Source organism: Aquila chrysaetos, chromosome 9 (assembly GCF_900496995.4).
Source record: "Aquila chrysaetos chrysaetos chromosome 9, bAquChr1.4, whole genome shotgun sequence".
NCBI lineage: Eukaryota > Metazoa > Chordata > Aves > Accipitriformes > Accipitridae > Aquila > Aquila chrysaetos.
The window spans coordinates 2501498-2515414 of NC_044012.1; the positions used below are offsets into that span (position 1 = coordinate 2501498).

General features: G+C 38.7%; 1 protein-coding gene across 5 annotated transcripts in view; it reads right to left on the minus strand.

Moving 5' to 3' along the window:
• Window positions 1–13917, minus strand: part of LOC115345353 (BTG3 associated nuclear protein) — a 154808-nt gene that overhangs the window by 83936 nt on the left and 56955 nt on the right. For all 5 annotated transcript variants that reach the window (XR_005933108.1, XM_030023920.1, XM_041125653.1 and 2 more), the window contains exon 8: window positions 1788–1955. Coding sequence is in view for 4 of the 5 variants with exons in the window: in XM_030023920.1 (XP_029879780.1) it covers window positions 1788–1955 (168 nt within the window). In the remaining variant the exon portion in view is untranslated. The remainder of the gene's footprint in view (window positions 1–1787; window positions 1956–13917) is intronic.

A 13917-nucleotide genomic window follows, 5' to 3' on the forward strand; every position in this document is an offset into this window, starting at 1 on the left:
GAAGTCAGGCATTCAGATAACGTACAAATCAACCAAGCCAATCTCTCTCACGCACTGGAATATACTACACTTTCATTTCTGGCAAATCTGTATTTTACTACTGTTTTAGAGACAGACTCCGTTCTCCCTCTTTTCTTTGTGAACACACACACATCTCGCTTCCTTTCAAGGATCATTAATGCACTGCAACCAGGAGCATGACTGCAATCTGTAGATATAACAGGATTAGAAGCTCATCCTACCAGGGATCTACTTTGATACAAGCCCCATGAGGCTGCGAAGGACTCCGAATGTACCAGGAGGTGGTTTGCTTGCACTGAAGACCCATGATGATTTAACTACAAATGGTTAGCTTCACTTAGTACATGGATACATTCCTTGAGGAGCACTGTAGACATACATACACTGTTAACAGAGAGGCCTCTTTGCCAATGATAAATAGTACTTCAAAAAAAAAATGCCATAATATAAAATCCACTCCAAAAATTCAATTCTGAGAAATGTGGGTTTCTCCATTTCTCTTTGTTACACAAGAATATTCACATTTGTGGGTACTACATGCACCTGTTGTATTTACAACTTAAGATCAATATAATTTTCAGGTATATTGAAAAACAAAAGGCATTATTACTGTAAGTTTCCATTTCTGTTGGGGTTTGTTTGGGTTTTGGGGGGGTTATAGAATCATAGAATCATTTAGGTTGGAAAAGACCTTTAAGATCATAGAATCCAACCATCAACCATGCCCCCTAAACCATGTCCTGAAGTGCCTTGTCTATGTGCTTTTTTAATACCTCCAGGGATGGTGACTCAACCACTTCTCTGGGCAGCCTGTTCCAATGCCTGACAACCCTTTCAGTAAAGAAATTTTTCCTAATGTCCAATCTAAACCTCCTCTGCCGCAACTTGAGGCCATTTCCTCTCGTCCTATCACTAGTTACTTGATAGAAGAGACCAGCACCCACCTCACTACAACCTCCTTTCAGGTAGTTGTAGAGAGCGATAAGGTCTCCCCTCAGCCTCCTTTTCTCCAGGCTAAACAACCCCAGTTCCCTCAGCCGCTCCTCACGAAGAGTCCTCTAGACCCTTCTCCTTCTCCAGGCCCTTCACCAGCTTCATTGCCCTTCTCTGGACATGCTCCAATGTCCTTCCTGTAGTGAGGGGCCCAAAACTGAACACGGTATTTGAGGTGCGGCCTCACCAGGGCCGAGTACAGGGGGACGATCACCTCCCTGCTCCTGCTGGCCACGCTATTTCTGATACAGGCCAGGATGCCGTTGGCCTTCTTGGCCACCTGGGCACACTGCTGGCTCATATTCAGCCGGCTGTTGACCAACACTTCCAGGTCCTTTTCTGCCGGGCAGCTTTCCAGCCGCTCTTCCCCAAGGCTGTAGCGCCGCGTGGGGTTGTTGTGACCCAACTGCAGGACCCGGCACTTGGCCTTGTTGAACCTCATACAATTGGCACTGGCCCATTGATCCAGCCTGTCCAGAGCCCTCTGTAGAATCTTCCTACCCTCGAGCAGATCAACCCTCCCTCCCAACTTGGTGTCATCTGCAAACTTGCTGAGGGTGCACTCGATCCCCTCATCCAGATCATTAATAAAGATATTAAACAGAACTGCCCCAATACTGAGCCCTGGGTAACACCACTTGTGACTCACCGCCAACTGGATTTCACCCCATTCACCACAACCCTCTGGGCTCGTCCATCCAGCCAGTTTTTTACCCAGCAAAGAGTACACTTGTCTAAGCCATGAGCCGCCAATGGGTTGTTTGGTTTTTTACCTGAACCACTGTAAGACGATGATGAAGGTGTTCGCCTTGAAAAGCTTTTCACGGCAAGACTCTGCCCTCGCTGTTTCCGCCTCCAAGCTGTTCGGCATTTGGAGTCTATGCTTTGCTTGATTCGATACCAGTCAGATTCTGTGATTCCAAATTTGTAAAATAGGTGACCTGTAATTACAGAGAAACACAAAGGGGTGAAAATCAGCAAAACCCCATATGTTCAGGAAAATGCACAGATGACACGCACTGTCACACACACAAGGTGAACAAAGCAACTCTGAAAATTTTAGAACTACCCTCATGCTTGACACTGCCTAAAGGAATACAATAACACTACAAAAAACACCAAAGTTATACACAGTGATGAGATTTCAACAACTATTCACAAAATTAAGTCATCATACATATGCACAGTTATGTATTTAAAAATGTCAGCAGTCTACGAAATTTTCTAATCTACACTTCTATCCATGGAAGCTGCACTATTACATTCAAGCTGTGCAACACTAACCAACAGAAGGATCCAGCACTCCAAAGCCAAAACTGGATAAAGCTTTATTTCTGAGTGATAGTGCCCCACAATATGCGTAAGTCTGATAAGTAGGAAGCCGTATAAAGCTTGCTATATAAAAAACCTCTTTTAAAGCTCAGTTCAAAATTCATCAGAATCCAATAAAAATGCAATACAAAATTAGAATCTTCTGAAAACGTTACTACTAGTATTAAGTCATTTGAAGAGCCACATTATGCACTTTCCAGCATTTGGTGCTAAGTTGCCAAACTGTTATATAAACACAACATTGACTTGTGAGTTGAACTGACTATTTTGAAACAAAGCTCATACAGTTTGAGTCCTGCTGCCAACTCAAAACAGGTTCATTATCATGTGCAACCTCTGCACCCGAAGGGGAAGCCTAGTTATACAAGAAACAGAGGGAGCAAAAAGACTATTTCAGGTACAACAAGAAATGCTTGTTTCAACATCTGGACAAATGGCTTTAAAACTGGAAGGAAACATGTTGTGCATTGTCAGCTGTTTCAAGGTTCTCCTGATATTGCTACATACTTTTACCATTTCATCGTATGTTTCAGAGTGGTTTATATTTAGCTTAAAGCATCAACAGTTGAGAGCATTTGACTGTATGTTAACAGAAATTTATAATCCTCATGGCTGCAGAAAAGACACTTGAAAAAGTAAGCCCAAAGGTTCAAAACCTGTGAATTGAAAGATCTGAACATTTAACATTCGCTAAAACTTCAGTACTTCTAAACTTTCCAGATTTAGATGTGCAATGCTGCAGTTAAAAAAACAATCCAAAGCTGTAATATATGCTTTTACCTAACATGACTATGCTTGAAGGATCTCTAAGATTCTTATTTTCCTTTTGGTATCAGTTGCTCTCCGTACTCTGCAAAGTAAAATAATCCTTTCAACCTACTAGTTTTTCAATCTCGCTCTCAAATAGGATCCTGATCCTGTGAATCACAGAATGGTTTGGGTTGGAAGGGACATTAATGGTCACCTAGTTCCAACCCCCCTGCCATGGGCAGGGACACCTTCCACTAGACCAGGTTGCTCAAAGCCCCATCCAACCTGGCCTTGAACACTTGCAGGAATGGGGCATCCACAGCTTCCCTGGGCAACCTGTTCCTGTGCCTCGCCACCCTCACAGTAAAGAATTTTTTCCTAGTATCTAATCTAAATCTATCCTCTTTCAGTTTAAAACTGTTACCCCTCATCCTATCACTACACTCCCTGATAAAGAGTCCCTCCCCATCTTTCCTGTAGGCCCCCTTTAAGTACTGGAAGGCCGCTCTAAGGTCTCCCTTCTCTTCTCCAGGCTGAACAACCCCAACTCTCTCAGCCTGTCTTCATAGGAGAGGTGCTCCAGCCCTCTGATCATCTTCGTGGCCCTCCTCTGGACTCACTCCAACAGGTCCATGTCCTTCTTATGTTGGGAGCCCCAGAGCTGAGCGCAGTACTCAAGTACTCAAGAAGTACTTGCTTAAGCTGTTACATAGTCCTACAAACAGGATATGGTCTGTTCCTGTAAAACAAATTATTTGAAGCCTACAGCTGTGAAATTCCAGGTTTGCACAAACCAAGAGCTTTGTACCTTCTTTGTATTACAAATGAGCCCAGCGTCCTCAGAAAGTGAAATCTGCAGGTAACTGATCTAACATAGTCAAGTACTGTGTCTCTTAAGTCCTCAATATTTTTTAAACACATTTATTTTCCAATGCTCTAAATTTTCTTATAGATCTGTTCAAAAATCAATTTGAAATAAAGTAGAGAACAAACAGGAGGAAGACACTGGCACAAAAAAGCTAATTCAAAAGCATTTTAAAGGTCTCAAGATTTCTCACTGGCAAGTGACAGCAAGCACGTTAGAGATTGCTTTACAACCCCTACATTATGTCTCCAAAAAGAGGGTGGGAGTAGGAAAGGAAGAAAATCGACTGAAATTATTATCATCTGCTGCTGTGTAGCAGTTTCCTTTCCATAGGTGTCAGCAAAAGGAAAGCACATTCTGTATTGTAAATACTGAGACCACATTTCTCAGTTTAATCTATTACTAATATGCACTACACAGAGAAATGGCTTTATAAATGTTTGCAGTAAAGTCCAATAAAAACAGTTGTGCTTTAACTCTTTATACGACCTCAGCTGTCAGAACGTACAAAAATACTTGTGTAGTCCTACATAAAACACAGTCATATGCTCTGTGGTTACTTTGGAAAAATCTCCATATTTCATTCATAAATAGATTTTAATGACTTTCACGTTGTACGCTGCTCTGTTTAGAGAAGTGACTGAATCAATTGTAGGTCAGAGAAAACTCTCACAGAAAAGCAGTCTAGCTAGGGATTTTAACTATCACAGTGTAATCCATAGGATATTCCAGGATGCCACTTAATTCAAAGAGAAATCAAAAGCAGTATAAATTATTTGGGACAAGGTAGTCTCAGGTGCAGTGAACTGTTCATACTAGGGGACCCAAGCATGTAGGAGAAGAGCTTGAGAAAGATGCTTAGTGCCAGAGCTGTAACATAAAATGTCCCAGAAATTGCTCTATTGAGGAAAGACAGGGAAAGACCTTCTACTTACTGATCACAAAAGCTATCATTTAATCAATGTGATAAGGAATGGCCATGAAATACTGGATAGAGAGACCACTACCTTCATGGAGAGAACATGACTACAGAGAAAAGCATGGAAAATAGGTAACAAGCTAAACAGGGTAGAGTCAGAGAAGAAGGTTTTAGGCTAGAGAGACCTAAGACATCAGGCACAGATTTTCAAAGCCAGGCATGCTTATTTCTTTTCCCTTATTCATGAAATTCCTACTTAGCTGTTACAGTGGTCGAAGGTGTAAAACTGCTATAGACGAAACACCAACTGTTTGCACAGATTTTTACCATAACTGCATACTCAGTCACAGTAACTGCATGTGCAAATTAGGCATGAAAAATTAGCCCTTAAATACATAGATAGTTGATACGAAGGTTAAATGAATTTCAGATGTATAAAACTATTCAGTTGGTATTAGAATCTAAAATGTTATTCTACGGATAGGTCTTTAGCAACCACATTTCATAACAGTCCACCGATGACTGAAGAAAAATCTAATGCTAACGACAGTGGAATATTTTGTAAGCAGATAAAAAGTTCACCATAACATTAGAAATATGATTTACCTGTAAGCAGAGAGATACATCCCGAAAACATGTGCAAACAATATTAGAAAACTGAAGCATGCTGACTTTCTGTTCTCTATCCATAAATGATCACATGCAAGAGAGCTTTCAGCTGTCTCATTCTGAGTATGTCAAATACCAAAAAAAGTTAGAAAGGCAGTACTAAAGCAAGATACTGCAAATGAGACATTTTACTTGGGTAAGTCCATATTAGAAAAGACAGAAATACTTCAGTGAGAAGGGATTTGACTTTTTTGGAACATTTGCTAGTCAAAAGCAGCAAGAAGCACTGTAATTTTTTTGTAAGCAGCACAGTATCTATGAGGCACATAACCCTGCTAAAAACACATAAAAAAATACATTCAGCAATATAATTCAGCACTTTGGCAAAAAGACAACAGTATTCTGGAAGACAGATGCACTTATACAAGAAGAGTGAAGTAAAAGATTTAGATCATCTAAGGATGGCTGACTGTGCTTTTAGCGATCCTTTTATTTAGGACAATGGATAGTTGCCGGTAACATTCAAAACAAAGGATGTGCTTGTTTTTAAACACTAAGGGTCCAAAGTTTGCTTTCTTTGGGAACCTCATTTCCTAAACAAAGCTTTCTATGAAAACACACCAGAGACTTAAAATAGTTCAGTTATTTAATAAATTGCAAGAGTTTGAATGATTTCTATAGACCAGATACATACTAGCAGCAGCTTGGGAGAGAAAAAGGTCTGCACAAAGAATTCAGAGACACACGCTATTCTGAAGTGTGCAAAGAGGAAAACACTTTGGTTTGCAAGAACCAATGTTCAAATCTTATCAAACAAAAGCTTAGGAGGAAGGCATGTGTGCCTCAGTGAAATTATCAGAAGTCAGCTTTAAAAGCCAACAGGTGCATCATACTAAGTTTTGCCTTCCACATCCCAGATGAAAAACACAGCACATTTTTGTCAAAGTTCTTATAAAACTAAAAAGATGACTGACACAACAAGTTCTAGAACGATTCTTGTGCACTGCAAAATAGATCTTTCTGTGGTTCAAAGCAAAAAAAGTTTGGAAATGCAGTGAAGATGATCTGGTACAAACACAAAGATCATCAGCAATGATGTCTGAAATGACTATACAGTCCCAAATTTTGGGGGCATCTAATATACAAAATAGGGGGAGAAAGTGTTGGGTTTTTTTTTAAAAACAGGGCTAATTAGAAAAGAAGAAAAACCCATCAAAACAGTGTTCCTGAGAAAGTAATACTCTCTTTCTTAAAGGTCAGAAGTCAGTCAGCAGACAAAACAATCCACATAAAACATTAAATTGTAAAGAAATTTAATTAAGAACAAATTGAGGAGGAAGAGAAGACATTTCTAATATCAAAACCAGACATGAAATATTCCATCTTGATACCACATTCAAAATCAGCCTCCTAAAAAACAAACTTCATGTCAATAGCTTGCATTTGGATATTGCTAGGTTGTGCTGCTTCCACTCTCCATGAATACCAGATTTCTTTTAGAAAATGAAAAGGTAAATCATTATTTTCATGGACCTGGCAGAGTTCCTTTTGCTGCCCTTTATACTGAGATGGCACAGACTTTCCCTCTGTTCTTGTTACATTTTGAAAGATTAGGGAAAGTATTACCACCAGAGAATCTAACAGCCACATGTATAAAATAAAGACATAGTTACATTAAATGTGTAATCCAAACAGATTTGGTTAACTGTTCCTTCCATTTTCAAATTCAACATAATTTTTAAAGTCTAGAGAAAAAGCAACAGGATGTCATTCAAAATTCAAATGACTAAACTGATGAACAGAATCTTTTTTTAATTGACAAGAATGTGATGGATATTATGAAAAACAAGGGCTTCAGAATCTGACTGCTCAGAATCATGAAGAGGGGCGATTATTTGGGGGTTTGGCTAACAAAACGCATTTTTTCACATAAGGGTCATGCATTTGGAGTTCTTTTTATTAAACGAATAGCATATGACAACAAAATCTGCTGTACTAAATATTGGAACAGCGGAGGAAAAAATTAAGCACCTCTGAAGTTACTTCTCGCGCCTTCAGGCTTCAATTCTTCAAACGTAATTATGGTCATGCATTGACCATATTGAAACAATTTTAAAGAGAGTAATTGTTTACTTATTTGTCAGCTGGGGGGAGGGGGGGGGTATGATCTCCACAGCTGGGAGGCAGTTTCCCCCTCCAAAACTCAGAAGTGTTTAGGGTTGGGCAAAGGGATGCAGGAGGGGAGGGCAACATCATCCTCATTCAAGGAAAACTCGCCCCGTTACAGTCAGTGGGATGGCAGAACCCTGGCAGCTTCTCCAACATCACATGCTTGTGAACGTCAATCACGTCACCAGATAATCACTTTCCATAACATTGTTCTCGTCCACAGGCTAAACAATGTCCAAAAAGAGATGGGGGGGGGAGCTGTTAAAAACTTGGAGAGACGGAGGAGGGAAGGAAAATTCAGCTACCAAGCAATTACTCTGTTTTCCATTTTATTTCTACAGTTTCTTTGTTTAACTATTACATTCATACCTTTCAAACAGCCATAAATTTATAGACTACTAGAGACTACAGTGCGCACATGTTACAGTACAAGCTATATTCAGGGGGTACTTACAGCCTCAAATACAACTTAAATCCTATTCTACTGCACATACCTTAATAAGGATTTACTAAACCTGTGTCAGTAACCAGAATATTTTCAATAGTGAAATATAAAAATCAAACATTATACAATGTTCACAAAAGCTGAACTTTTTCAGGAAATTTTCAAGTGTCAGCTTTTAAAGAAAAAAAATGCCCTTTTTCCTAGGTACAGAAAATATGATTAAAGAGGATTTCTGCAAATAAAATTCCATAGAAAACAGATTATTTTATTATACTCTTCAACTAAGTTATAATAATACATAAACCTCAAAATTCCATGTTAATCAAATCCTACTTTCTACTTGGACAGTAGGAACTCAACTCTATTATAGAGATCATGAGGAGTCTTAGGTAACTTTATAACAAAACATGTAATTGCTAATTTTACAACAACTGCTTTACAACAAATACCTAGAAATTGTTTACCTATAGTAAGAAAATTAAATGTCATGACAAGAGAGTAAAGAAATTCATAAATAGCACTAAGAATACAATTGAAAAAGCCAGGCATGTTCGAGGAAACACTCCAGATGTGAAAAACGTCAGTGAAGTCAGTGGTCTTAAGTGCGAGCATGTGATTAGACAATTTAGGGAATAAGGACTAACTTTAGGGACACCAAAAAATGTTTTTTCCAGGAGTGTATTGTTTATATTGCATAATTCTCCTGGCTTCCAGATGCCATCATGATGTCGGTGTTATATAAATACACACATCACCACATTAAGGAACCAAACTCTAGACATTGTATTTTCATACCTTTTACAAGATAACTGGAATACAAGTGAGACTGTGGATGTCAATTTCTGCAGACTGAACTGACATCAGCCTATCAGCATCCCATTCCCACTCCCCAAAATCCCAGTAATACAGGTCTTACAATTACCAAGACACCATCTGTCCCAAACCATGGCTACTACAAATTCCCCAAGTTCAAGAACAGGATGGGTTGAGGTAACATGCTATCACTCATTGGTTCCCTTTTAGAATGAAAATCTCCTATCTAATATATAGGAAAGCATCATGTTTTAGCTATTTCAAGAAAATCAACAATTTAAAATAATGTTTTCTCATCTCACCTCCTAAAGCAAAGCAAATTCAAATAAAGTATCAAATAAAGTATTCAAATAAAGTATGGTAGGAATACTTTCTGGGATTAAAAGGGTGCATTTTGAAATACCAGCATCAACGAAAGCCAGAAGAAGTATTAAACTATTTATAAAATGCTCATTACACTGTTTAGACAATCTGCTGATTACAATTCTATGCAAATAGAACACTAAACCACTTGGAAGAACAGGCAAGAAAGTTTCCTTCAATAATGTCAAATTACTCTATCACATTGAGGAAACATTTCAGAAGTTAAGTTGTTTTAAGTATCTACCAAACAGCACAAAAAGTGTTTGCACATACAGGCTTGTATCACAAATAACAGATTAAAGTGAAAGATTCACTGCTTCAATCATTACAACTTTCTCTGTCAATCTGAAGCTGCAGATCCGATGATTTGGTGGATGCAGACAGATGACTGGAACCACATTTATTTTTCACATTTGTCTCAAGCATACCAGATCAAAGGCCTACTGCAAGAGACCATTCACCTTTTAGAAGTGATTACTAGAAGTCTTTCTGCTTCAGGTAAAATACGTAGTCTCCAACATCCAGATAGTTTTTTGTTTGTTTGTTGGGTTTTTTGTTTGTTTGTTTGTTTAAGTTATGAGAAAGCAGTACAACCCAAAAGGCATGAGGTTTCTCTTTCTCTGTTCTTGCTCTCTGTAAAACAGAGCATTCTGAAACCAAATGTTACACGAGAAAAGTAAGCACCTTCTTGATGCTTACATGCAGATCTGGCTCAGATTTGATTCTGGCAGTGTACTGTTCCTCAAAAGAAATAATAACTAGCTTCCAATTACCAGAATATTTAACATCTAATTGTATTTTATTAAAAGTTAATTTGTCCAAATATCTCATTATTATTATTTATATAGACTATTTGCCTGAATAATTTTTAGCAAATCCCAGAACCAGAGGAAACACGAAATTAAAAATTATTTTAAATGCCCTTGTTCTACAAATTAAAAGGACCCATGTGGGTCTACAGAACCCTACCAGAAGTTTCAAAAACAAAAATAAAATTATATTAGCATCTAGAAACCCCAAATTCCACCAATGTATCCTCTTCTAAAACAGAAGAGCTCCTACATTCAGACACACCTTACCACCTTTCTGGAAAACCAGCCAGTCTGTTTATGTATTTTACCTATTTTATTTTGACTCATCGAGAGACAGCCATAAGCATGCAAATAATGCCATCCAGTGGAGCATCAAATTTACCATTCTGGCAAGAAACAACAGCATTTTTATCCGTGCATGTGTATGTTTGCTCAATCTCCGACTCCCTTGCAGCACATGCCAAGTGCTACAAAAGGTTAGCAGAACTGCAGAACCAGAGATATGCTGTGAAATGGAAGCGAGCGAATTAATCACTACAGAAATAGAGTATTTTTGATGTTCCTGGTTGCACACTTTGATTGAAGTGAGTTCCACACAGCGTGTTACAGTAGTGGCCGTAAGGCATTCCTGTAGGGATCTTTTGATCACATTTCTCCGATGGTGACAGAATACCAACAGCTGCATAAATGTAACTGTTTAATAACCAGAGTATAATTATCGAAAATTATCAAAAACTTAAAGTGTCTGACTCATTAAATTGAATCAATCAACCCCACAAGAAAATAATTCTAGACCAAACCAGAGGTTTTATAATCTGAGAATAGAAAAGTCTTCATGTCATCTACTACAGACTTGCTACAGCTCACAAGTTACATGAGAGGTACTCCACTACAATGATATTGGACAAATGACATAGATTTGCTTCTATTTTTTCCTCCATTTTTAAAAGAAAACACATTGCTTTGCTCTAAAAACCATCTTGCAAGAATCTAAAAACACAGCAAATAAAACAAGATACCTTGAAAAAAGAAGATCTATGTTTCATTTCCTCCCAAAATATATACATATTCATGCAACATTTGGGTCTCAGTATGAAAGCAGAACTGCATACTTTATACAGCTATAGCTGTACAGCTAAAAAAATTGCTGTGACAGCATTCCATATAGACTGCACAAGCATTTTCATCTGAAATGGCTTTTCATGAAGATTAGGACCTAAAGACTCCAATACTTGTTTGACTTACCCGGCCACTAACAATCTCCTTCCAAATAAAATACCTAATGTGCTCATCATAACTATTACCTTCTTTTTGCATAATAGAAATGCATTTAGAGGATATCATGCTTTTAAGTATTCAGTTAAATTTACCTTTTAGTTTTGCACATTCAAAATGTCAGAGCATTCATTTATGATCATAGCAAGCAAAGATCTTGCTATTTCTTTTACTCACTGGGAGAAACAATCCCATAAGGTTTATCAGACATCATTCTGGTTTGGAATGGAAGATACCTAAGTATATGATGTGTTTATTGCCAAAGGATCAATTCACTGTTTGAAATCAAAGTCTGATGCTCAAAACAAATGGAATCACCTAAATTCAAGCAGTAATGCTTGATCGAAATAAATGTTTCTGATTTTAAGAAGCCGCTGCCAATAACCACACTTCAGGTCATTTTTGATAGCCGCAATTTTACAGAGAAGTTGATTAAACAGCTGTTCGTCTTTTACACAGCAGCACAACGTGATCTGACAGAACCAGCAGCAGAACCGATGGAAAAAGGAGGGTTGTTGCTTTAACCACCCCCTTCCCGAGACATCCCGTTACATAAGCCCTCACCGCAGTGCCTCGGGAGCCCATCTGGATGGCAAACGCCACCACACGTGCCGCCAAGAAAAACTCACTTATGAATCAACAACGAAAATTTCTCCCCTTCCGAAGGAGCTTGTGGGTTTGGAAACGACTGGCACGACAGAAGCCTGAACGCTGCGGGAATTTATTTACATTTTACTTGCAGTCAGCTTGAGGCATCTCCTCACTTCACTTTTTAACCCTTGTGAAATGGAGAAAAGACAGTTGAAAGCCAGGAAAGGAAAAGCTATGCAACTTTCTGGAATTCCGTTTATGACATTCTGTGAAATCACAGCTCTCCTTGCATACAGCAATGCGTTTTCCAGATGAATGTACATTATTTTTGCACTGATCAATCTGTGTTTGGTGGCTGAGCTGCTTTTCCTCTCAAAATGTCAGGGATCAAATACTTTCTTAGACTCTTCATGTGTTCTAAAAACCACACCATAAAAGTTCAATTTTGTCATTTATAGGCCTTCGATAGTAAAGAAAATATTTCTTGTCTGGAGTCCATTGAAAGTTCATTAGGATATTTTATTTATGCAGGGACTGAGCCTGAGTGATACTGGGTAACCACCAGCCTCCTCTACAGATGGTGACAGTAAAGGATGCTCCGCATCCTTCTGAATTAGGTCCTAAAGGGATACCACCGCTGCACATTGGAGTAACTACCCTGCAAACAGTCACAACACTGGAGAAGTTCCATGTATGGAGGAATCAGCCCAAAGAAAACAGTGACTAGTACAACCGTGATACAAAGAGTCCTCTATTTCACTTGTAACTTCATAGCTCAGGTGGACCTTCGGTATTGATAAAAATGATCCTTGGACATCACACTCAACACTGATTACAAATGGTCCGATACTTCTTGCTGACATCAGGGTTTGGGGCTTGTTAATTCATTAATATGTAATGACTTCTGAAATCCATGCAAGACGCCCTTGCTTTTCATTCGAAAAAAAAACAGCACTCATTCAGCTAAGTTATCGTATTTGTAGCAGTAACTTTCCCAATGAGCACATCTTTCTTATAAAATTAAACAACTTACCCCTTTTTTCGTTATACACTCCTGAAGCAACATATAAAGTCACTGAGAAAACTGCTTTTATGCTCACAGACTTATCTGTATTTTTTTAGCTGCCTCTCAAGAAGTGAGGACCAAAGCGGAAAAGTATTGAGAGGATGGAACAACTGTGCATCAGCTGGAAAGAGATGGTCCAAGTGACCTAATGCATTAGTTCTCTTCTTTCTGCAGAGCCTACAAACTCCAAGTGCTTGACAGCACATCATGCACAATCAAGTTACATGCAATCACAGTTGCGACTGACAGGCTAAGCAGCTGCTTACGTTCAAGAATGGAAAATTAAATTCATCACTTGTATAATGCAAGAACAAGAGAAGTGTGAGAGGGAGAGAGAAAACACACTGCCAACAATTTATTTCCCAAAATTGCTGTCTTTATTTCACTTTAATAAACAGTAACTGGCCAGCAAAGTAATTGAAATAAACATAAGTGCCCAGGAAAGAAGAAAACAACAGCCAGCATTAAATTAGAGTGCTTACATAAAGTCAGTAAGCAAGTGCCAGCATTGATGCCATTTATGAGAACTGTGGTGCTGAGATAAACTCAATGGGTTCTCATATTATCTTCTTGCCTAGCCTCAAAAGAGGTTATCACTTCCCTCCATGTGGCAGCATTTAATTGATTCACAAAGAAGCAGCTATTTGGAACTGAAGCCAGACTTTTGCAGCTCTGAGGAAGACAACATGTTTGAAAAAAGCAGCACTGCTGCATCACAAGGCCCTTCCCGAGGGTGCTGTACAAAAAAAATTAATGCTTTTTGGATATGAGAAAAGCACAACAGAAATGCTTTCCTTCACTTCTTTCCATTTAAAGATGTGCTGAACTCTCAGACTTCGCTCTCACTTTCTTCTTGAGTACGAGACAGTTCAACACCTCTGCAAACTCTCCCTC